The sequence below is a fragment of the Suncus etruscus genome, chromosome 15 (assembly GCF_024139225.1).
Source record: "Suncus etruscus isolate mSunEtr1 chromosome 15, mSunEtr1.pri.cur, whole genome shotgun sequence".
Lineage (NCBI taxonomy): Eukaryota > Metazoa > Chordata > Mammalia > Eulipotyphla > Soricidae > Suncus > Suncus etruscus.
The window spans coordinates 58,874,614-58,892,198 of NC_064862.1; the positions used below are offsets into that span (position 1 = coordinate 58,874,614).

Below are 17,585 nucleotides of genomic sequence, written 5' to 3' on the forward strand. Positions count from 1 at the left end.
TCAAGAGTCTGGAAAACAGACCAAATGGTTTGGTAGGGGATATATGGGATACAAGGAGAGGTAGAATCCACTTTAGCTCTGGTTCTGGCTCTGTCATTATCTATATCATCCCAGACCTGTCCTTGTCATTGATCTCCACCCTTAACAGCTGTAGGTTCGTATGATATGTGAGACAGACTACAAGGATGGAGGTTGCAAACCAATTAGAACCAGTCTGGAATGAAATCAGCACAAGACAAGAAGGTCCTGCCCAAAGACACCATACCAGGAGTGACTAGAAGTGTGTTTTTATATAGTAGAAAAAAAAGTGCACATAGTAGTGAGGGAACTGGAGCTAGAAGGCCCCTGGCAGTCTCTGATGAGCTGGCAGCCTCAGAGAATGGGAAAATGATGTGAAGGGCCCCAGGGACCCTCAGAATTACACTTCCTGCTTTGGTGGGTGAGGCCTTGCCTCGCCCCTTGGGGGGGCCTTTTCTGAAATTGACCATGGGAGAACGGACAGTACCTTAGGGTGGGGTCTCTCCAGTAGATAGGGCACCACAGAGTTGGGGAGTGAAAGGGTAGGGATTGGCAAGGGCCACAATTGATAGAGCAAGAAGATCTAGTTGGTCTGGAGAACCCAAACTCTGAGAAGGACTTGACTTTGCCATCCTCCAGGAGGGACCAATCAGAAGAGCCATGGTCAACCAAAGAGCTTGAGGAAGCAGGGCTGGCAGTAGGGCTTGCCGGCTCGCTCCTGAAAAGAGCCCTTGGTGAGCGGGCGCAGGCAGAAGGTACAGGTGAAGTGGTCAGGGTGGAAACGGCGGCCCAGTGCTGACACGCAGCGACCCGTCACTGGGAGGCCGCATGTGGCGCAGAGAGAGCCACGCCGCGCGTGGAAGTGGCTCTCGCACAGTGGGCGGCCTTCGTGCTCGAAAAAGCTGCCTCCTGAGAAGGGCGCGAAGCATTCCTGTGGAAGGACACGGGGAGAAGGGTCACCCCCCACCAGATACTGCCCCAGCGTCTCCAGTCCAGCCTCCAGTAGCTCTTCCTGAACATCAAACATCCCCCCAACTAACCCACCACACCCCTGGTTGGGGACCCACCCCTCCCAGATGCTGCCCCCCCATAGCAGCTCACTCTGCAGACAAAGCAGTCAGGATGCCAGAGTGCCCCGAGCGCAGAGATGTAGTTATCCAGAATGGGGCCTTGGCAGCCCTGGCAACGCGGGGCGAACAGCTGCAGAAAGTCCCGGCGGCAGTAGGGGCGGCCCTCGCGCTCGTGGAAACCTGGGACAGGAACCGTGGGGATCGAAAGGAGCCAATGTGCACCCACTCTGGTGTCCTTCACCATCTCAGACCAGAGACCAGAGGGTGGGCAGGCAGAGGGTGATGGTGCACAACCAAGAGGGGACTGGAGGGGACGGCCCTGTGGGGATGAGCAGGTGGGGAGGAGGGCAGAAGGGTCCTGGGAAGTTCCCCAAGAGGAGCTGTCTGGGACAAAGGGCCAGACTTGGAATCTTCAAAGTCCATGGGCTTCTGATGCAGAAACCGAGCTCTTACCTTCATCTCCAAAAGGTTCCCCACAACTGACGCAGCAGAAGTGCTCCGGGTGCCAGTGGGTGCCCAAGGCAGTGACCATCTTCTGTAGGGGAAGAAAGGGTGACACAAGGGTGTCCTACATCCTCTCCCGCCCAGTTTATTTCAGTGATTGGGTTGAAAAGAAATCTGAGAGTGGAACACTAACAAGAAGCCTGAAAGTCAGAGAGAGGGAGAACTGCAAGAGGGTCTAGGAGGAGGCTGGGAGCAGGGCTGAGGTGGGGCTTAGGTCTGGGAAGAACTATGGCCTGGGTGAGACTTGAGGCGGGCAAGTGGGTTGCTCAAGGCTCACGTGTCTGATGGGTTGATTGCAGAGACCACAGCGTGGGGAGAAGCGCTCAAAGTAGCACTCGGGGCAGAATGGGGATCCTTCCTTCTCGAAGAAACTGCTGCCTCCCAAGGTTGTAGAACAGCCACCGCAAAGGAAGTGTTCAGGGTGCCAAGCGCGTCCCAGAGCTGTTACGACCTGCAAGTTTGCAGGGAAAGAGGGATGCAGCTGGAGTGCCAGGATTTAAGACTGAAACTATTTTCAAGTCCTGTCTTGGAGATCTGGAAGATACTTAGTCTTTAAGTGATGGGGGTCACCCCAGGACTTTCATCACAATGCTTAAAACTATTAAGAAACCACAATGTGTAATGCAATTTACATGAAAGGAGATATTTAATATATAACATTTCATCTGTACCCCCAACACATTCACAAAATATAATTTTAAAAGTTTATATATCTTGGGGCTGGAATAATAGCACAGTGGGTAGGTAGGGTATTTGTCTTGCACGCGTGACCAACCCATGTTCTATCCCCAGCTTCCCATATGGTCCCTGAGCCTGCCACCAGGTGTAGCCCCAAAACAAAAACAAAACAAAGAAATTTAAAAATAAAAAGCATATATATCTTAATGGAGGAATATTAATATAATAATATATATTAATATACTATATAATATTAATGTTATTAATTAATCATTAATATTCCCATTAAGACACAAGTGCATAGGTATCCTGAAAATCATAATGCCCTCTGCAAGCACTTTATTATAATTTTTAATGATCACACACCCAGTGGTGCTGGAGGATCTGAATCCAGTCCTGGAAATGCTCACATAGCCTGGTAGTCCAAAACTCACTACAGCAGTGAAACTTGGTTTTCCTCCCTTTTCTCTTTTTCACAGTGCCAAGCCTGGACAAGGGATAGGACATTCTATCTAGCAGGAGAATCTAGGACAGCACTGTACACAGGTGCTCTTATACCAGCTATGTCACTAAGCCAAGTACTAGAGTTCCCAGACCAGACTCCCTTGGAAAAGAAACAGCATTTGTGGTACCTAAGAGATGGTAGGTGGTACCTGAGGATTTTGTAAAGATTAAATGAACTAACGGTTTGTAAAGGAGTTAACAATGCCTGCCAGTAACTGAAGCTGCAAGAGATGGCTCTAAAATTCTTATCATGCCACTCACTGTGCGATTCAGACTTTTGGTTTCTTTATTCACAAAAATTGGATAACAATAATACCCATGTCCCTGAGTTATTAATTAGAAGTCTGGTTTCCAGTCAAGATGAGTAAGGGAGACCCACTTACTTGTCCAGCAATGGGTTTATTGCAGGAGCTGCAGAGGCCCTTGGCCTGGGTGGGAACTCCTTGGCGGCTGAGGTCCGACTGCAGCAATCCCAGCATAGTATCTAGGCTTCCTTTATTGTTTGCAGGGCCTGGTGTAGACAAGGAACCCTCATTCGCAGAACCTGGCGCTGGTGGCTGGCTTGGCGCAGAGGTCGGAAGCTGCAATAGAGAAGACATGAGAGTTGGTTGAGTCATTAAGACACCATATATAGAAGGGTCTAGAGTGATTTAGGGAGTCACAGTGAACACTGTCCACAACTCTCCAGCCTCCCCATCCCCTACCTGACTCACATGGTTCTGAACACGGAAGTCAGAGAGTGAAGCCATCAGTCTATCCAGCTCCAGGGTGGCTGAGGTGGCTGAAGGCTTTGACAGAACAGGGTTTGGACTGGGAGTGCTGTGAAGATCATAATATGTGTCAGCTCTTTGATTCCCAGAGATATGGCCCCTCCAGTAACTCAAACATCTCTGCCAAATAGTCAACTTTACAGGTTGGATCTTTTTTCATCTTCAGATTGATCCTCTTTCTTTTCCTCTGAAGTTTCCTTGCTAGATGGGAACTGAGACATTATTTCATCTGCAAGAGGGAGAGAAGGTTACCAGGTCATGCTCTACCCACCCTCTCAGTTAAATTGTGTGTCTATTTAAGTTCATACCCTTTGGTTACCCTCCCATGCCCTCTCAGTAACCCTGGTACCTGTGATGTTGAACTGAGTGGCATTAAGTTCTTGAAGCAACCGGTCTAGCTCACAGAGCCCCGAACCCAAGACTCCACTGGAAGAGGAGAATGGAGGAGCTCCAGAGGCCATAGACTTTGGGGACCGAGGTTTGCAGACAGTACTGGGAAACAGGATAAGGAGCCTGGATTCAGGGGTAAGGAATCCAAGCCTCTTTACATAAATCTTAATTTCTGTTTCCACTCCTTATAAACCAGTTCAAATTGCTTCTCACCTGTATAGGTGGTCCTTATCTCCAGAGGTTCCTGAAGAGTCCCCAGACCCCATCTACAAAGAAGATTCATGTGTAGGATGATGTAGGCCTGTATACCCATTCAGGTCCATATTCTCCTAACCCAGCATCTGATCTTACCTGTGGCTGATGGCCATAGGATAGGGGAGATGTGAGAGGTTCTGGGGATTGTTCTTTTGAAGCCCCTGATCTTGGCATGTGTGAAGTGGTGGTCTCCAGATCGGAGAGTAGAGCATCTGCAGGAAGAGGCCATTGGGGTTAAACATTGATAACTCAATTAGGAAAGAGAAAAAGTTTTAGATTAAAGGATCCAGGTTTCAAGTGGGTAGTGAGGACAGAAGCTTGAGTTACGAGAAAACATTAAGGATCAAGAGGCTGGCCCGGAGAGATAGCACAGCGGCGTCTGCCTTGCAAGCAGCCGATCCAGGACCAAAGGTGGTTGGTTCGAATCCCGGTGTCCCATATGGTCCCCCGTGCCTGCCAGGAGCTATTTCTGAGCAGACAGCCAGGAGTAACCCCTGAGCACCGCCGGGTGTGACCGAAAAACCAAAAAAAAAAAAAAAAAAAAAAAAGAATCAAGTGGCCAGAGAGATAGCATGAAGGTACGGCATTTGCCTTGCATGCAGAAAGGTGGTGATTCAAATCCCAGCATCCCATATGGTTCTCCAAACCTGCCAGGAGCAATTTCTGAGTGTAGAGCCAGGAGTAACCCCTGAGTGCTGTCGGGTGTGACCCTCCCCCCCAAAAAATAAGAATCAAAAGAATAGACAAAGTATCAGATATTAAACTGATAAGAACAGATACTACACTTGATCTTAGCCAAAAGACTGAGAGACTCTAGAAACAACCATGATGCCCTTCAACAGATAAATGGCTAAAGAAATTGTGGCACATATACACAATGGAATATTATGCAGCTATCAGGAGAAATGAAGTCATGAAATTTTTCTATATATGGATGCACATGGAATCTATTATGCTGAATGAAATAAATCAGAGGAAAAGAGAGGAACACAGAATAGTCTCACTCATGTATGGGTTTTAAGAAAAATAAAAGATATTGAAATAATTCCCAGAGATGAGGGCCGGAAGGATCGGATTAAGATATGAAGCTCACCACAAAGAGTGGTGAGTGCAGTTAGAGAAATAACTATGCTGAGAACTATCATAACAATGTCAGTGAGTGAGGGATATAGAAAGCTTGTCTGGAATACAGGCAGGCAGTGGGGGAAGGAAGAGATAGAGGCATTGGTGATGAGAAGGTTGCAATTGTGAAGGGAGGTATTCTTTTTATGACTGAAATCCAACTACGATCATGTTTGTAATCATGGAGAAATAAAGATATTATTATTTTAAAAAAAGAATAAAAAGGAGGGAGTTGGGGAATGGATGGGGAAGGGAGAGAAAAAATAATCAGAAAGAGGTTGAGGGAGATAATGGGTTAATGTGCTTACTTGCCTTGCATGGGGTTGGATCCTAGCACTTTTTTTGTTTTGTTTTGTTTTTTTGGGCCACACCCGGTGACACTCAGGGGTTACTCCTGGCATTGTGCTCAGAAATTGCTCTGGGGCCCGGCGAGATAGCATGGAGGTAGGACTTTGCCTTGCATGCAGAAGGACGGTGGTTCAAATTCTGGCATCCCATATGGTCCCTCGAGCCTGCCAGGAGTGATTTTGGAGCTCAGAGTCAGGAGTAACCCCTGAGTGCTGTCAGTGTGACCCAAAAACAATCAAACAGAAACAAGAAATTGCTCTGGCTTGGGGGACCATATGGGACACCAGAGAATCAAACCGCGATCCATCTTAGGTTAGCCGCATGCAAGGCAAATGCCCTACTGCAGCGCCACCGCTCCAGTCTCTGATCCTAGCACTTTTTTGTTTTGTTGTTGGTTTTTTTTTTTTTGGGGGGGGGTCACACCGGCAGTGCTCAGGGGTTACTCCTGGCTTTATGCTCAGAAATCGCTCCTGGCAGGCTCAGGGGACTATATGGGATGCCAGATTCGAACCACCGTCCTTCTACATGCAAAGCAAATACCTTACTCCATGCTATCTCTCCAGTCCCGATCCTAGCACTTTTTATGTTACCCAGGGCACTGCCAGGAACCACTCCCTGAACAGGAAAGGGTGTGGTCAACTTTTCCCGCACTTCCACCTCACCCCTTTCCTCCAAGAAAGAATCAGAAGAAAGCATAGGGACCCAAATCTAGAAGTAGAAAGACAGCAAGGAATATTTATGTTCAGACAGCCCAAATGGCAAGCACGGTAGTTCACACAAGCACAGTCTCCTGGTTGCTTTCTTTACTCACATCCTCCCTGATGCAGCCAAAATAGGCTCCATCCCAAATTGTTCCTTGAGCTGTTTGCCTGGCACCCCGCTTTCTGATTGGATGTCCTTTTGCCACACCCACTAATTTCTCGCCAAATACACTCCTAACTAGGCTCCAGCCAGCAGCAGTGGCCTAAGTCCATGTCAGTGCCTTGTTACCCCGACTGAGCAGCGCCCCTTTCTGCAGGGTGATGGAACTTTTCCCACGGAGGGCACAACCTTCCAACCCCAGTCTCCAGACAGAGTGGCACAACCCACTACTACTATTCCATCTCCCCATGTGGCTCCTTTGAACCCTTTTCCTTTGAATTCTTTTCCTTTTCCTTGTCCTCTTCTGGACATTTCTAACTCTATTATCTCTGAACACCTTCCTTGACCTCTTTTTGGCATCTTCACCTTCTTGGTCTACTTTCCCGGTGGACCCCAAAGAACAGATCCCAACCCTAGAGAGAGCCCCTTAACTCTTTCCTAGCTGGAACTTGCCATCACATTCTCCCAGCGGGTCGGCTTTTCCCAGACCCGCCTTTCCCGACTCCCTCTCCCCGCTCAGATCACACCCCTTTCCCCCCACCCAACCCACCCCGCCCAGGTGCCTGCGGGCGTCCGGCCACTTTTCCGACTCTCCGTTGGTGCCGGATCTGCAGGAGCGAAGCGAGGGACAGAGAGGACCGCCCGGCCCAGACAGGAAGGGAGAGGCAGGAAGGGGGACGTGGAGTCGGAAAGAAGGCGCGAGCGGTAGCGGCGATCAGAAGAGACGCGAGGCAGGGATGGGGACTGGAGGTGAATGCTCGGGGCCTTCAGGATGGAGAAGCTTGCAGGCCAGGCCGCGGCGAGGGTCTGGGGACAAGGGGACCCCACTCACCCAGGTCCTCCATGGCGGGGCGCGAGCGGACAGAGCTAGCGGGGCAGCGAGTGGCAGGGCGGGGGCCGTGTCCGGTGGGGGCGGGGGGCTGCGGGGGGTGGGGGAGAACGTCCGGGAGCTGGATCCCCGGCTGTGACCATGTAAGGAAGCCAGGACCCGCTGGGATGGGGCTGGGGGGGGGGGCATGTACGGGGAACTCGGGGTAGGGGCGTGTAAGGGAGGGAGGGCCGTGGCCACCCAGGCCCACCCCGTCTGCCTGCAGAGGAGCTGGCCACACCCCTGCCTTGGCTTGGGCTGCCAGAAGCCCTGGCTGGCAGCAGAGCTAGATCAGAAAAGTGGCTTTTCCAGGATCTGGCCTGGGATTCAGCATCCATTGAGTCTCCTGACAGGCAGAACCCTTCCAAAGACAGGCAGAACCCTTCCAAAGATCCTATCCTGGACCCTAAGCAGAGTCCCACAGTCACCCAAATCCCCCAGAGAGACATAGGCCACACAAAATCTTTGAGTTGGGGCCAGTCTTGTTCTGATAAAGATCAGCCAGTTTCAGAGACAGAACCAATGAACCTTCCACCGGAGCCAAAACCTGGGCAGAGTCCAAGACTTGGAAAATATGAGACTTACACGCAGGCCTCAGGCCTCCTTCTCCCCAAACGCCAGGCGAGGCCAAAGGGCCCACAGCACCCAGGATGATCCAAACCTGTTCCCAGAAAAGCCTCTCCACTGGCAAATACTGAGAAGCAGCACACAGGCTCCAGTCTTGAGGCCCTGAACTGAGCCTCATTTTGAGGTGAAAGGACATTCTCTGAGACAGAAAGGGACACAATATAGCTGCTTGCTGCTAGGTAGGGGTATGCTAAGAGCACTGATCTGTGTGTTCAAGCTCACAGCAAATCAACAATTTGGGGAGCTTTAAAAATTACTGATCCTCATAGCATCCTCCCTTCAGTCCAATTTGATCAGAATTTTTTCTGGCGGGGGGGCCACACGTAGTGACACTCAGGGGCTATTCCTGGCTATACACTCAGAAATCACCCCTGGCTTGGGGGACCATATGGGACGGTGGGGGATGGAACTGCAGCCCGTCCTAGGCTAGCTCACACAAGGCAAACACCTTACCTCTTGAGCCACCGCTCCAGTGATCAGAATTTTTATTTGGGTTTGGGGCCATACCTGGTGATACTTAGGGACCACTCCTAATGGGCTTGGGGACCATATAGAATGCCAGGGATTGAGCTTGGGTCAGCTGTGGGTAGGCAACCTATCCACTATACTAGCATTGCTTTGACCCTGATCAGAATTTTACTTGTTTGGTTTTGTTTTATGAACCACATCCAGCAGTGCTCAGGAGTTACTCCAGACTCAGCGCTCAGGAATTATTCCTAGTGGTACCTGGGTTGGCCACATGCAAGATAAGTGCCCCTACCTGCTCCAGCCACCCTATTCAAAGAGGTTTTGTTTTTGTTTTTGAGATTTCTGGATATTGAAGCTGGAGAGACGGCACAGCAGTAAGGCGATTGCCTTGCATGTGGCCGACCCAGGATGGATCTGGGTTCAATTCCTAGCATCCCATAAGGTCCCCCGAGCCTGCCAGAAGCGATTTCTGAGTGCCAAGTCAGGAGAAACCCTGACCGCCACCAGGTGTGGACCAAAAACAAAACAAAAAAATTCTGGATGTTTGTAGTAGATGGCCTGTAAACAGAGACCTGTACTCAGCTATAGAGCTAGTAAATGTCAACCTTAGCTCCCCAGAATCTAACCAGCCATTATCCTCAAAGTCAGGCTGCTGCCTAATGCTAAGGGAATCTGGAGGCCAGGCCATAGAGACCTTACCTGGGAAACTAAAGCAAATCATCCAGGGCTTTGATTTTCTCTGGGCATGACTAAGACAAGGTCTCAGAGATTCCATGAATAAAATAAGTCTTCCCTTAGAGAAGTATTTGACCCAAGAATTAAAACAGACCCGACATCAAGACCCCAAATGAAAAGCACAGACATATACCCCTTTCAGCCCTTCTGCCCCACACTCCCAGCCCTAGCCTCATTATGTCCAGCTGAGTAATGGTCAAACAAACAGAAAGCAAATGGGCCCCAAACTAGAGGTCAAGGAGCTCCATTCTACCTCTGGGAACCAGGAGCCTCTGTGGCCAGAGTAAGAATTAAATAAACACCTACATGCCAAGGGTGACCTATATTGAGACAGACCATGGGCTGGCTTCTTGGTTGATGGATGAGGGAGTATATGTGTGAGGTAGGTGGGCTCCCAATAGAAAGTATTTATGCGTTAAGTGAGGGTATCCAATTCCAAAATTTATTGTCATTTCAAGAGGTCCGACACTATGCCAGACCAGATATGTGGGTGTAAAAGGCAGAAAAGCAATCTTGTGGGCCCCAACACTGGCCTTGGCTTCTTATTCTTGGACATCTCAAGCAACCACCATCCTAACACTAGGAGTCCATCCAGTTATTTACTCATTGATCCAGTATCTCATCCATCCAGTTCTCATTGTAGTAGTTGTGACTCTAGTAGTCATTCATTCTGATCAGCCTTCCTTGCCACAGTGGGGAAAGCTTCCTTGAAAGCCAATTCATCCTTGGATCCCAGAGGACATCAACAGTCTAGACCAGGACCCTTGCCATCCAAGTCAACCCCCATTATAACAGCCAGTAAAGCTTCTGTCAGGGGTTCTGTCTCTTTGCCTGAAGCTTCCACAAGCCCCATGAGGGCTAGGGCCCGCTTACGTGGGCATTGCCCAGACCACAAGGTCCAACGGACACAGAGAGTAGTCAGTCGGGGACGGCCCAAGCGAAACACTTCACCCACAGACTGTGGGCCACCTTGGGGTCCCAAGTGGATACAGCTCACGGCCTCTTCCAACTCCTCCTCTAGCCCAGGTAGCAGGAAACGCCCTGCAGCTTCTAGTGCCTCCTCAGCCTCTGAGCCCAGGAGGGGCTGGCCTAGTGGAGGGATAGGGCCCAGGGCAGCCCCACAGCCCCGGCAGCCATGTAAGTGATGCAGGATAGGCCGAGCTGCACTTGGTGACAGGCTTCGAAGGGGCACCAGGTCCATCTGGGCTTCTGCAAAGCTTCCAGCCAGCAGGGCCCGAAAGAAAGGGGAGGCAGTAGCTGAAGCAGCTCTCTGAGCAGGGAGCTGTAGGCCAGAGTCCAGTAGGAAATGCAGGTCAGGGGCTGGGCTGGGAGCTGGGCCCAGCAGAGATTCGTAGAGACAGGGGGAAAGTGGGTCTTGGTCCATGGCGACTGCAGTTGGGAAGACTGGGTTCACAGTGGGAGACAAAAGACTTTGAAGGCAGGAAAGGGAGTCTGCAGCAAAAAAGAAGAACAGCGGATGTGGAGCTGGTCGAGTCAGTGCTGCCAGGAGGACACGGAGGCCACCTTGGTCCAAAAGTAGCCGTCGCCAAAGAGAGGGCTTCCTTTAAGAAGAGAGAGAATCTTTCAGAAGGTAGAAATGATGGGACTCGGGAATAGCCAACTTGCCTCCCAATTCTGTGCAAGGCACCTCTAGTCCCCTCACCGACAGATGAAGGGCAGTGTGAGTGCACAGGCCACTCGGTCCTCAGAGCTTCCAGAGAGCAGCAGGTGAGTGAGGGCACCTGTTCCATAAGGGGATTCAGCCTGCACAGTCAGGTTCTGAAGCAGCATCTCACCTGTGGGATGAGGAGATCTGGTAAGGTTGACAGCGAGTGTCTGAGACAAGTGGAATGGGTAAGGCTAAGGCTGGTTTTCAGGTCATGAAGGGAACGAAGAGTAAAACACTGGAGTGAAATCAAGGCACAAAAGTGGGGATGACTACAGGCCCTAAAGAGATGGATACTAGGAACTAGAGGTCAAGGACAAGAACAGAATGTAGATAGATGATCAGGAAAATGAGCCCAGCTCCTCAAGATATCAAATAGTCTATGGTCAGGGCACAAAGGAAGGACAGCCACTGATACTGCTAGAACTTTTCTGCCATGATTTGGGACATGACTTCAAAGCCTGGGCACACAGTATAAGGAAGTGTAAAGCACACAGTAAGGGAAGTCACCATAACTAACGGAACAAAGAAAAGGTACAGAATAGGTAAATACTGGCAGAAATGATTCCAAATTGTTAGCTCAAAGATTGAGATCAGGCTTTTTGGAACCCAGGCTCAGGCATTGAATAGGACAGGATTTTGCTTACTAGCTAGTAGAACATAAACGTGTCCCTTCTGATCCTCAATCCAAATTAATATCTGGGTGACAGATCATACAGAGAAGAGACAGAGAGCTGTGAGTAGTACAGCTAAGTTCTGGCTCACAGAAGGCTTAAGAGAAGCCTGGAGTATAGGAGAGACTGGCAGACACACACCCAGTTCCCGGTGCTGGCTTTGATGAGTGAGCCGGGCCCGTGTTGCTGGCCAGTCATCTGGGGAGACCCCAAGCACAAGCCAGGCACGCAGCAATGCTGCACCATAGCTACGCACGAAGGCCTCAAGGCAGGCAGGGTTGCAAGTGAGGCGAGTTAGGATGCGCAAGGCACGTGGGCTCGGTGGGCCTGGTGCACCTGTCACATAGGCCAGCAGGCCACACAAGGCCGGGCCTGTCACCAAGGCCCCACTAGGATCAGGAGCCTGGGAGAAGCGTGATAGTAACAAAAGTGCTGGCCCTTCATGTCCCCAGGGCTCCTCAAAGGTGGCAGGGCTGCGGTCTGGCGTGCGCAGTGTGCGAGGCATCCTCAGTGTGGCTAGGCCTGGCATAGGGCTGGTTGGCTCAGTTGGTTCAGGCAGTGGACAGTGTTCAGGGGACCGGTCGGGAGAAATGTCTCCTGGGCCTGCAGCATAGCCCTCAGAAATCAGCCATGACCTGTGGAGAGGGGAGAAAGAGCACTGAAATCAGAAGGCATGAGGGTAGGGTTAAAGAATAGGATGAGGCCAGGGAGAAGAGGAGGCCTGAAGAGTGATAGGGGAAAAGAAAGTATAGAGGAAATCCCATGTATTCAACAATTACTGATGTCTGCTCTGTTTTAGATATAGGGGAGAAGTAATGAACTAAACAAAAGTTGTCCTTCTAAAATTTATATCCTAGCAAAGAGAGATAGTAAAAAGGATTCTGTAAGGTTTAATCTGATGTGAAGTGAGACCTATTTTACTATGATGTGAAGAAAGAAGAGACGAGCCTGAGGAGGACAGAGTTGACTTTTCCTAAGATGGTGATGGTGGCCTTCATCAAAAGGAAGGCTGCATGCAGTCAAGGCCTACAGAAGAGGAGAAATGTAGGCAGAGGAAGAGCAATGAAAGAAGCCCTGCAATATTCCTTCCCAGCCATGTCCAAAATGAGCTGGGAGACCACAGTGCAAGAGCACCACAGGCACTGGAGGAGCAGAGATGAGTCCAAGTTCAGAAAGAGACTGATGTTGACGGAACTTTACTTTGTGCCAACTAAGTGCCAAATAATATTTATAGTATCACTTAATGTTTATAGTAACTCTAGGGGGGATATCTGCATTAGTCTCCAACTACAGACCTAAAGACCTAGAGATTTAGCGAAATTATAGTCTGTGATGTCTCAACTAGTATGTAGGAGTACCAGAATAAGAACCTAGTCTCCAGAACCTACACCCTTAGCTAGTCTACACACTGACTTTCCATGAAAGTTCCCTAGATTTTTACCAGGCCCCAAACTAACTGAACCTCAAAGTTCAGAGTTGCAGATATGAAGCCAAGGTCAAAAGTAGGCACAGGGAAGAGGTATTTTTGGTTTTGTTTTTGTTTTTTGTGTCATGCCCGGCAGTGCTCAGGATTACTCCTGGACCTGCATTCAGAAATTATTCCTGGCAGATGCAGGGGACCATATGGTATGCCGGAGATCAAACCCAGGGTCAACTACACGCAAAGCATATGCCCTACCTACTGTGCTATCACTGTAGCCCAAAGTGAAGAGGTGTTTAATGAGGACTTTAAATTGCCACTTAGGATTCAGGAATCAGACCTGAGAACAGTCTTACAGAGATGGAACAATGGTAGGTGAGTAGAGTCAAGAGGGTTGGAGCAGAGTGGACATAGTTTCTCAAAGTGTAGTATCAGGTGAGGGGAACTCACCTGAGGCTTCTTAAGCTTCCAGCCTCTGGCCGTTCAGGGGTCCGCTCCTCAGGAAAATCCCAGGAAGCAGCTTCTCTCCCCTCTTCTTCCTCATCGCCAGCCTCACCACACAGCTGCCCAGCCAAAAGAGGTACAAGTCCCAGAGCCTGAAGCCGAGTCAGGGATGCAGTATCATAGAGGAAGCCCACAAGGGCAGCCACAACACGAGGGTGCCAGGAGCTAGCCCGAGCATCCCGCAGCAGGCCCATTAGCAGCTCTAAACCACCGGCTTCCCGAAGTCGGGCCCGGTTAATAGCTTCTCGGCACAACAGGCACACAGCCCGCACCAAGGGTTGCTGAGAGGCTATAGTAGTCCCATTGGGGCCCCGGCGCCGTCGAAGTTCATCTAGTAGCACTTCCACACCACCAGCATTGCCCAGTGCAGGCCGAACCAGGCCCTGGGAACAAAGGTTGGCAAGGACCAAGATGGCAGTCTCACGGACTGTCCTTTTAGGATCAGAGGCTAGACTGACTAATGGGCCTAGCCCCCCACCTAGACTTAGCTGCTCAGCACAAGCCCGGGAGCAGTTTCGACTCAACTCCAAAAGAGCACGAACTAGAGCCACGGTCAGAGCAGGATTTGGGGCCGTGGCCAGAAGTTCAGCTAGTGGGCGCACAGCTCCCTGTTGTGCTAGAGCCAGGCGGTGCTGGGGAGAATCTGCCAAGTTTCGGAGGGCGCGAACCACACTTTGCAGGCAATCTGAGTCCTGACAGGCTGTTAGGCTTTCAACAAGCAGAGGAACAGCACCTGGAAAATTAAGGGAAGAGCAGACAAAGAATCAGGAGAGGCACTTATGTCATTCTCCCACTACAAGTTCAAGATAACTCCACCCTCATCGTCCTCTCACCTGCAGAATGGATGATCCCACAGCTTTCAGGTTCCTTGGCTAAGTTTCCCAGAGCACGGGCTGTTCTGTTCTGGATGCTGTCTGTCTTCATACATTGAAGAACAGTCACTGCAAGAAAGTTTTCCTCTCCTTAGACATTTCAAGAATGTGGTCTTCCAGAACTGAGGAGCTAGCACAGTGAGCAGGGACACTTGCCTTGCACACAGCCAACCCGGGATCAATCCCTAACACCCTAGACACCACCAGGAATGATCTCTGAGCACAAATCCAGGAATGAGTCCTGAGGCAGAAGATAACTCAAAGGTCTGAAACACATGCTTTGCATGCAGGAATTCCAGGCTCAATTCTCCTGCACCTGGTACCTGAGCATTGCAGAAGTGACTCTTGAGCATGAAAATAGAAGTAGTTCCTAAGCAACATAAAATGAGTCCAAAATTCAAAAGAAGAAAAGAAGAAAAATATGCCCTCGGAGAATCAGGGAGGTGTCCAAAAAACGTTAACACTTTCTATGGACTACTGGGAAGGTGTTGCAGGACACTTCAAATTTGGAAGCAGGCTTTACGGAAACCCACAGCCAGAAGTGAGACCCAGTGTCAGTGCTATGATTTCACAAAGGGCTTAGGACACCAGGCCAAGGCATCTAGACTTGAACGAGGGCATTGGGAGTCAGACAGGTTTCGGAAGATTTTAGAATGGAAGTGACATGATACAATCTGATAGCCATAGGGAGACAAGATAATGGGAGAAGAATGCACATGGAGGTGATAAGCCATGTGAAAATGGCAATAGATTGAACCATTAGCCATTGAACCAAGGCTAAGTTATAGGCATCAATCTCAAGGAACATGATGGAAGAAGTAATAGTTTAAGAGGTAGGGTGCTTGCCTTGCATGCACCTGACCAGGGTTTGATCCCCAGCACCCTGAGTTCTTCCAAGAGTGACCTCCTGAGCATAGACCCAGGAGTAAGTATCTTACACCACCAGGTGTAACCCAAAAAATAAGACAAATAAATAAAAGAATACAATTGTGACTCAATGGTGGAAGTTATACACTAATAACAAAACCCAACTTTACCAAAGACTTATTAGTGGGAACAATCTTTCTTCAAACACACTATGATCCCGATGCTTTGTGTAAAATAAAAATATAATTTCATTTTATCAAAAATGAATATTTCGTCAAAATTGCCAGAGTTCAATAGTTGGCAGGCAGCTGTGTGAACTAGCTTCAAAATGTTGCCAGCAGGGGGCGCCAATTTAGTTGCTAAGCAGGAAAGTGGTTTGCGATCTTGCTAAAACAGGAATTTTTTTTACTGTACTAGTTCTTTTGGCTTTTTCGGTCATTTGTTTTTGGTTTGGGGATCAACTGTGCTCTGAGCTTCTGAGGGTAATTCCTGGCAGGTGAGGAGGGGATAATATGCGTAACTAAGGTCCAATCTAGGTAGTCTTGTGCAACCTTAACTACTGTTCTCTCCAATTCCTGTGCTAGCTCTTAAATACCATTCCGTATTTCATTTACTCCCTACTCAATATTATGAAGTAGCATGGAATTCTAGACCCCAGAGGGAGTCTGTTAACTGTGAAAACTTTGTTTTTCAATTTGTGAAACTTTGTTTTTCAACTTGTGGGTAGAGTTAAGTCACACCAAGCAGTACTCAAGGCTGCTACTGAAAGTATCACGTACGGTGCCCAGGTATTGTACCTTGCACCAACCTTGCATGCAAGCCAAGAGTTTCACCCACTCTGACATACACCTCTTCATATAGGGTCTTGTAGTGGCCCTGAGTGTCTGCTAAGAATATCAGTGGACTGTAAAAAAAGTTTGCTTCCACCAGAAGAGATGTGGGGGGGGGGGGGTATGTGTATGTGTGTGTGTGTGTGTGTGTGCCAACAACCAAATCAGTGGACTGTGTGTGTGTGCGCGCCAACAACCGAATCAGTGGACTGTAAAAACTTTGCTTCCACCAGAAGAGATGTGGGGGGGTGGAGGTGGGGGTGGGGGTGGGGGTGGTGGTGGTGGTGTGTACGAACTACCAATGCCCAGGTCTGTGTGTGTGTGTGTGTGTACGAACTATCAATGCCCAGGTGTGTGTGTGTTGTGCACGTGTGTGTGTGTGTACGAACTACCAATGCCCAGGTGTGTGTGTATGTGTGTGTGTGTGTGTGTGTGTGTGTGTGTGTGTGTGTGTGTGTGTGTGTGTGTAATTATTACCTGGTCTGGTAGGGCTATGGATAAGTCAGGGAGCATGACAGCGTGAGTACTGTGTCTTCACAAAGTGTGTCTTCACAAAGCAAGTTTTCCAGGCTATTACAAAACCAACTCAAAACTCCGCCTACCCTAGGCCAACACAGAATGGTGGTGGAATCGTTCTAGGAAAAAACGGGAGGAGCTCTAACTTACCCAGAGAGAGAATACCTCCGAGTCTGCGCACTTCAGTCCTGCACGCCCCTTCCGTACAGCAGTTGGCTAGGATGCTAAGCGCCGAGTCCAGCGTCTTGCGCAGGCGCGATGGAGACGAAGACGCGGCGGACGGGGCGGGGCCGGACGAGGAGGCGGGGCCGCCGGGAGGAGCCTCGACTTCGAGCGAGGGGGCGGAGCCGGAACTCGCTGGGAATGGGGCGGGCGCCGCTTCCGCCGCTCGCCGTAGCAGCGCGAGAAGGGGGCGGAGCCCGCCGCGCGCCCGGAAGCGTTCGATTCCCCCCTTGGCCTTGACGTGGCGCTTGCGGAGGGCTAGGAGCGCACGGCCCAAGGGCGTCTCGTTGGTGGTTGTGTCCTTTCCCGCAACGAGACACTCCCCGGCGGCCGCCGTGAGCTGCGCGAGGCAAAAGGAAAGCGAGTCCGTGGGGACTGGCTTCGCCGCCGCCATCTTGGTCCGGGCTTCAGGCTCCGCCCCGCGCTCCTGTGGCCGCTTTTCCAAGCGAGCGGAACTGGGCGAGGGAGGGAGGGAGGGAGGGAAGGGCGGGGTCCGCCTTTCTTCTCTGACGCTTTTTCCACAGCGCCGCCAACACAGTTAGGAAGCAAGTCGGAAGTTGTAGTTCGGAATCCCGTTAGTCTGACTTTGGGTTTTTTTGCACACTCGCAGGATGCACATGGATGCTACTGGTCAGGAGAATGGCTGGAGAAACCAACCCCAGAGGGCGTGTGATGCATTCTGGGGAAAAGCAGGCCAGGCCTTGCCTCATTTAACACGCCCCGTTTAGAACGAATGGGAATCTCTCTCCCTGGACGATCAGGGGGAGCCCCTCTCCCTCTAGAGAGAACCCCAACA

At 50.2% G+C, this 17,585-nt stretch overlaps 2 protein-coding genes and 1 non-coding gene across 3 annotated transcripts; all 3 read right to left on the reverse strand.

Moving 5' to 3' along the window:
- Positions 1-271: 271 nt before the first annotated feature.
- Positions 272-7,377, reverse strand: TGFB1I1 (transforming growth factor beta 1 induced transcript 1). The gene is made up of 11 exons (XM_049789269.1): positions 7,353-7,377; positions 4,286-4,401; positions 4,148-4,200; positions 3,894-4,036; positions 3,686-3,773; positions 3,488-3,593; positions 3,158-3,355; positions 1,870-2,043; positions 1,542-1,623; positions 1,120-1,268; positions 272-949 (listed from the first exon to the last, which is right to left on the reverse strand). The coding sequence occupies exons 1-11, from the start codon at positions 7,363-7,365 to the stop codon at positions 683-685; spliced, it is 1,389 nt and encodes a 462-aa protein (XP_049645226.1). The 5' UTR covers positions 7,366-7,377; the 3' UTR covers positions 272-682.
- Positions 4,821-5,004, reverse strand: LOC126031490 (U2 spliceosomal RNA). The gene has a single exon (XR_007503349.1). It is a non-coding gene; the product is annotated as a U2 spliceosomal RNA (small nuclear RNA).
- A 2,261-nt stretch (positions 7,378-9,638) lies between the features above and the next one.
- ARMC5 (armadillo repeat containing 5) lies at positions 9,639-17,370 on the reverse strand. The gene is made up of 6 exons (XM_049789101.1): positions 16,718-17,370; positions 14,316-14,423; positions 13,429-14,215; positions 11,700-12,193; positions 10,882-11,014; positions 9,639-10,780 (listed from the first exon to the last, which is right to left on the reverse strand). Exons 1-6 carry the CDS (start codon positions 17,181-17,183, stop codon positions 9,961-9,963), a joined length of 2,808 nt encoding a protein of 935 aa, XP_049645058.1. The 5' UTR covers positions 17,184-17,370; the 3' UTR covers positions 9,639-9,960.
- Positions 17,371-17,585: the final 215 nt, after the last annotated feature.

Bases quoted from the DNA above. Each gene is read 5' to 3' on its own strand.
- ARMC5 (XM_049789101.1), bottom strand. From the start codon at position 17,183: ATGGCGGCGGCGAAGCCAGTCCCCACGGACTCGCTTTCCTTTTGCCTC. The intron at 11,015-11,699 runs GTGTGTGTCTGC...CTCATCCCACAG, and splicing joins AAGCCAGCACCGGGAACTGG to GTGAGATGCTGCTTCAGAAC. The intron at 10,781-10,881 runs GTGAGGGGACTA...CTCTTCTTAAAG, and splicing joins ACACTGCCCTTCATCTGTCG to GAAGCCCTCTCTTTGGCGAC.
- TGFB1I1 (XM_049789269.1), bottom strand. The intron at 3,356-3,487 runs GTGAGTCAGGTA...TCTCTATTGCAG, and splicing joins ACTTCCGTGTTCAGAACCAT to CTTCCGACCTCTGCGCCAAG. The intron at 1,269-1,541 runs GTAAGAGCTCGG...TTCCTGTCCCAG, and splicing joins GGAACCTTTTGGAGATGAAG to GTTTCCACGAGCGCGAGGGC.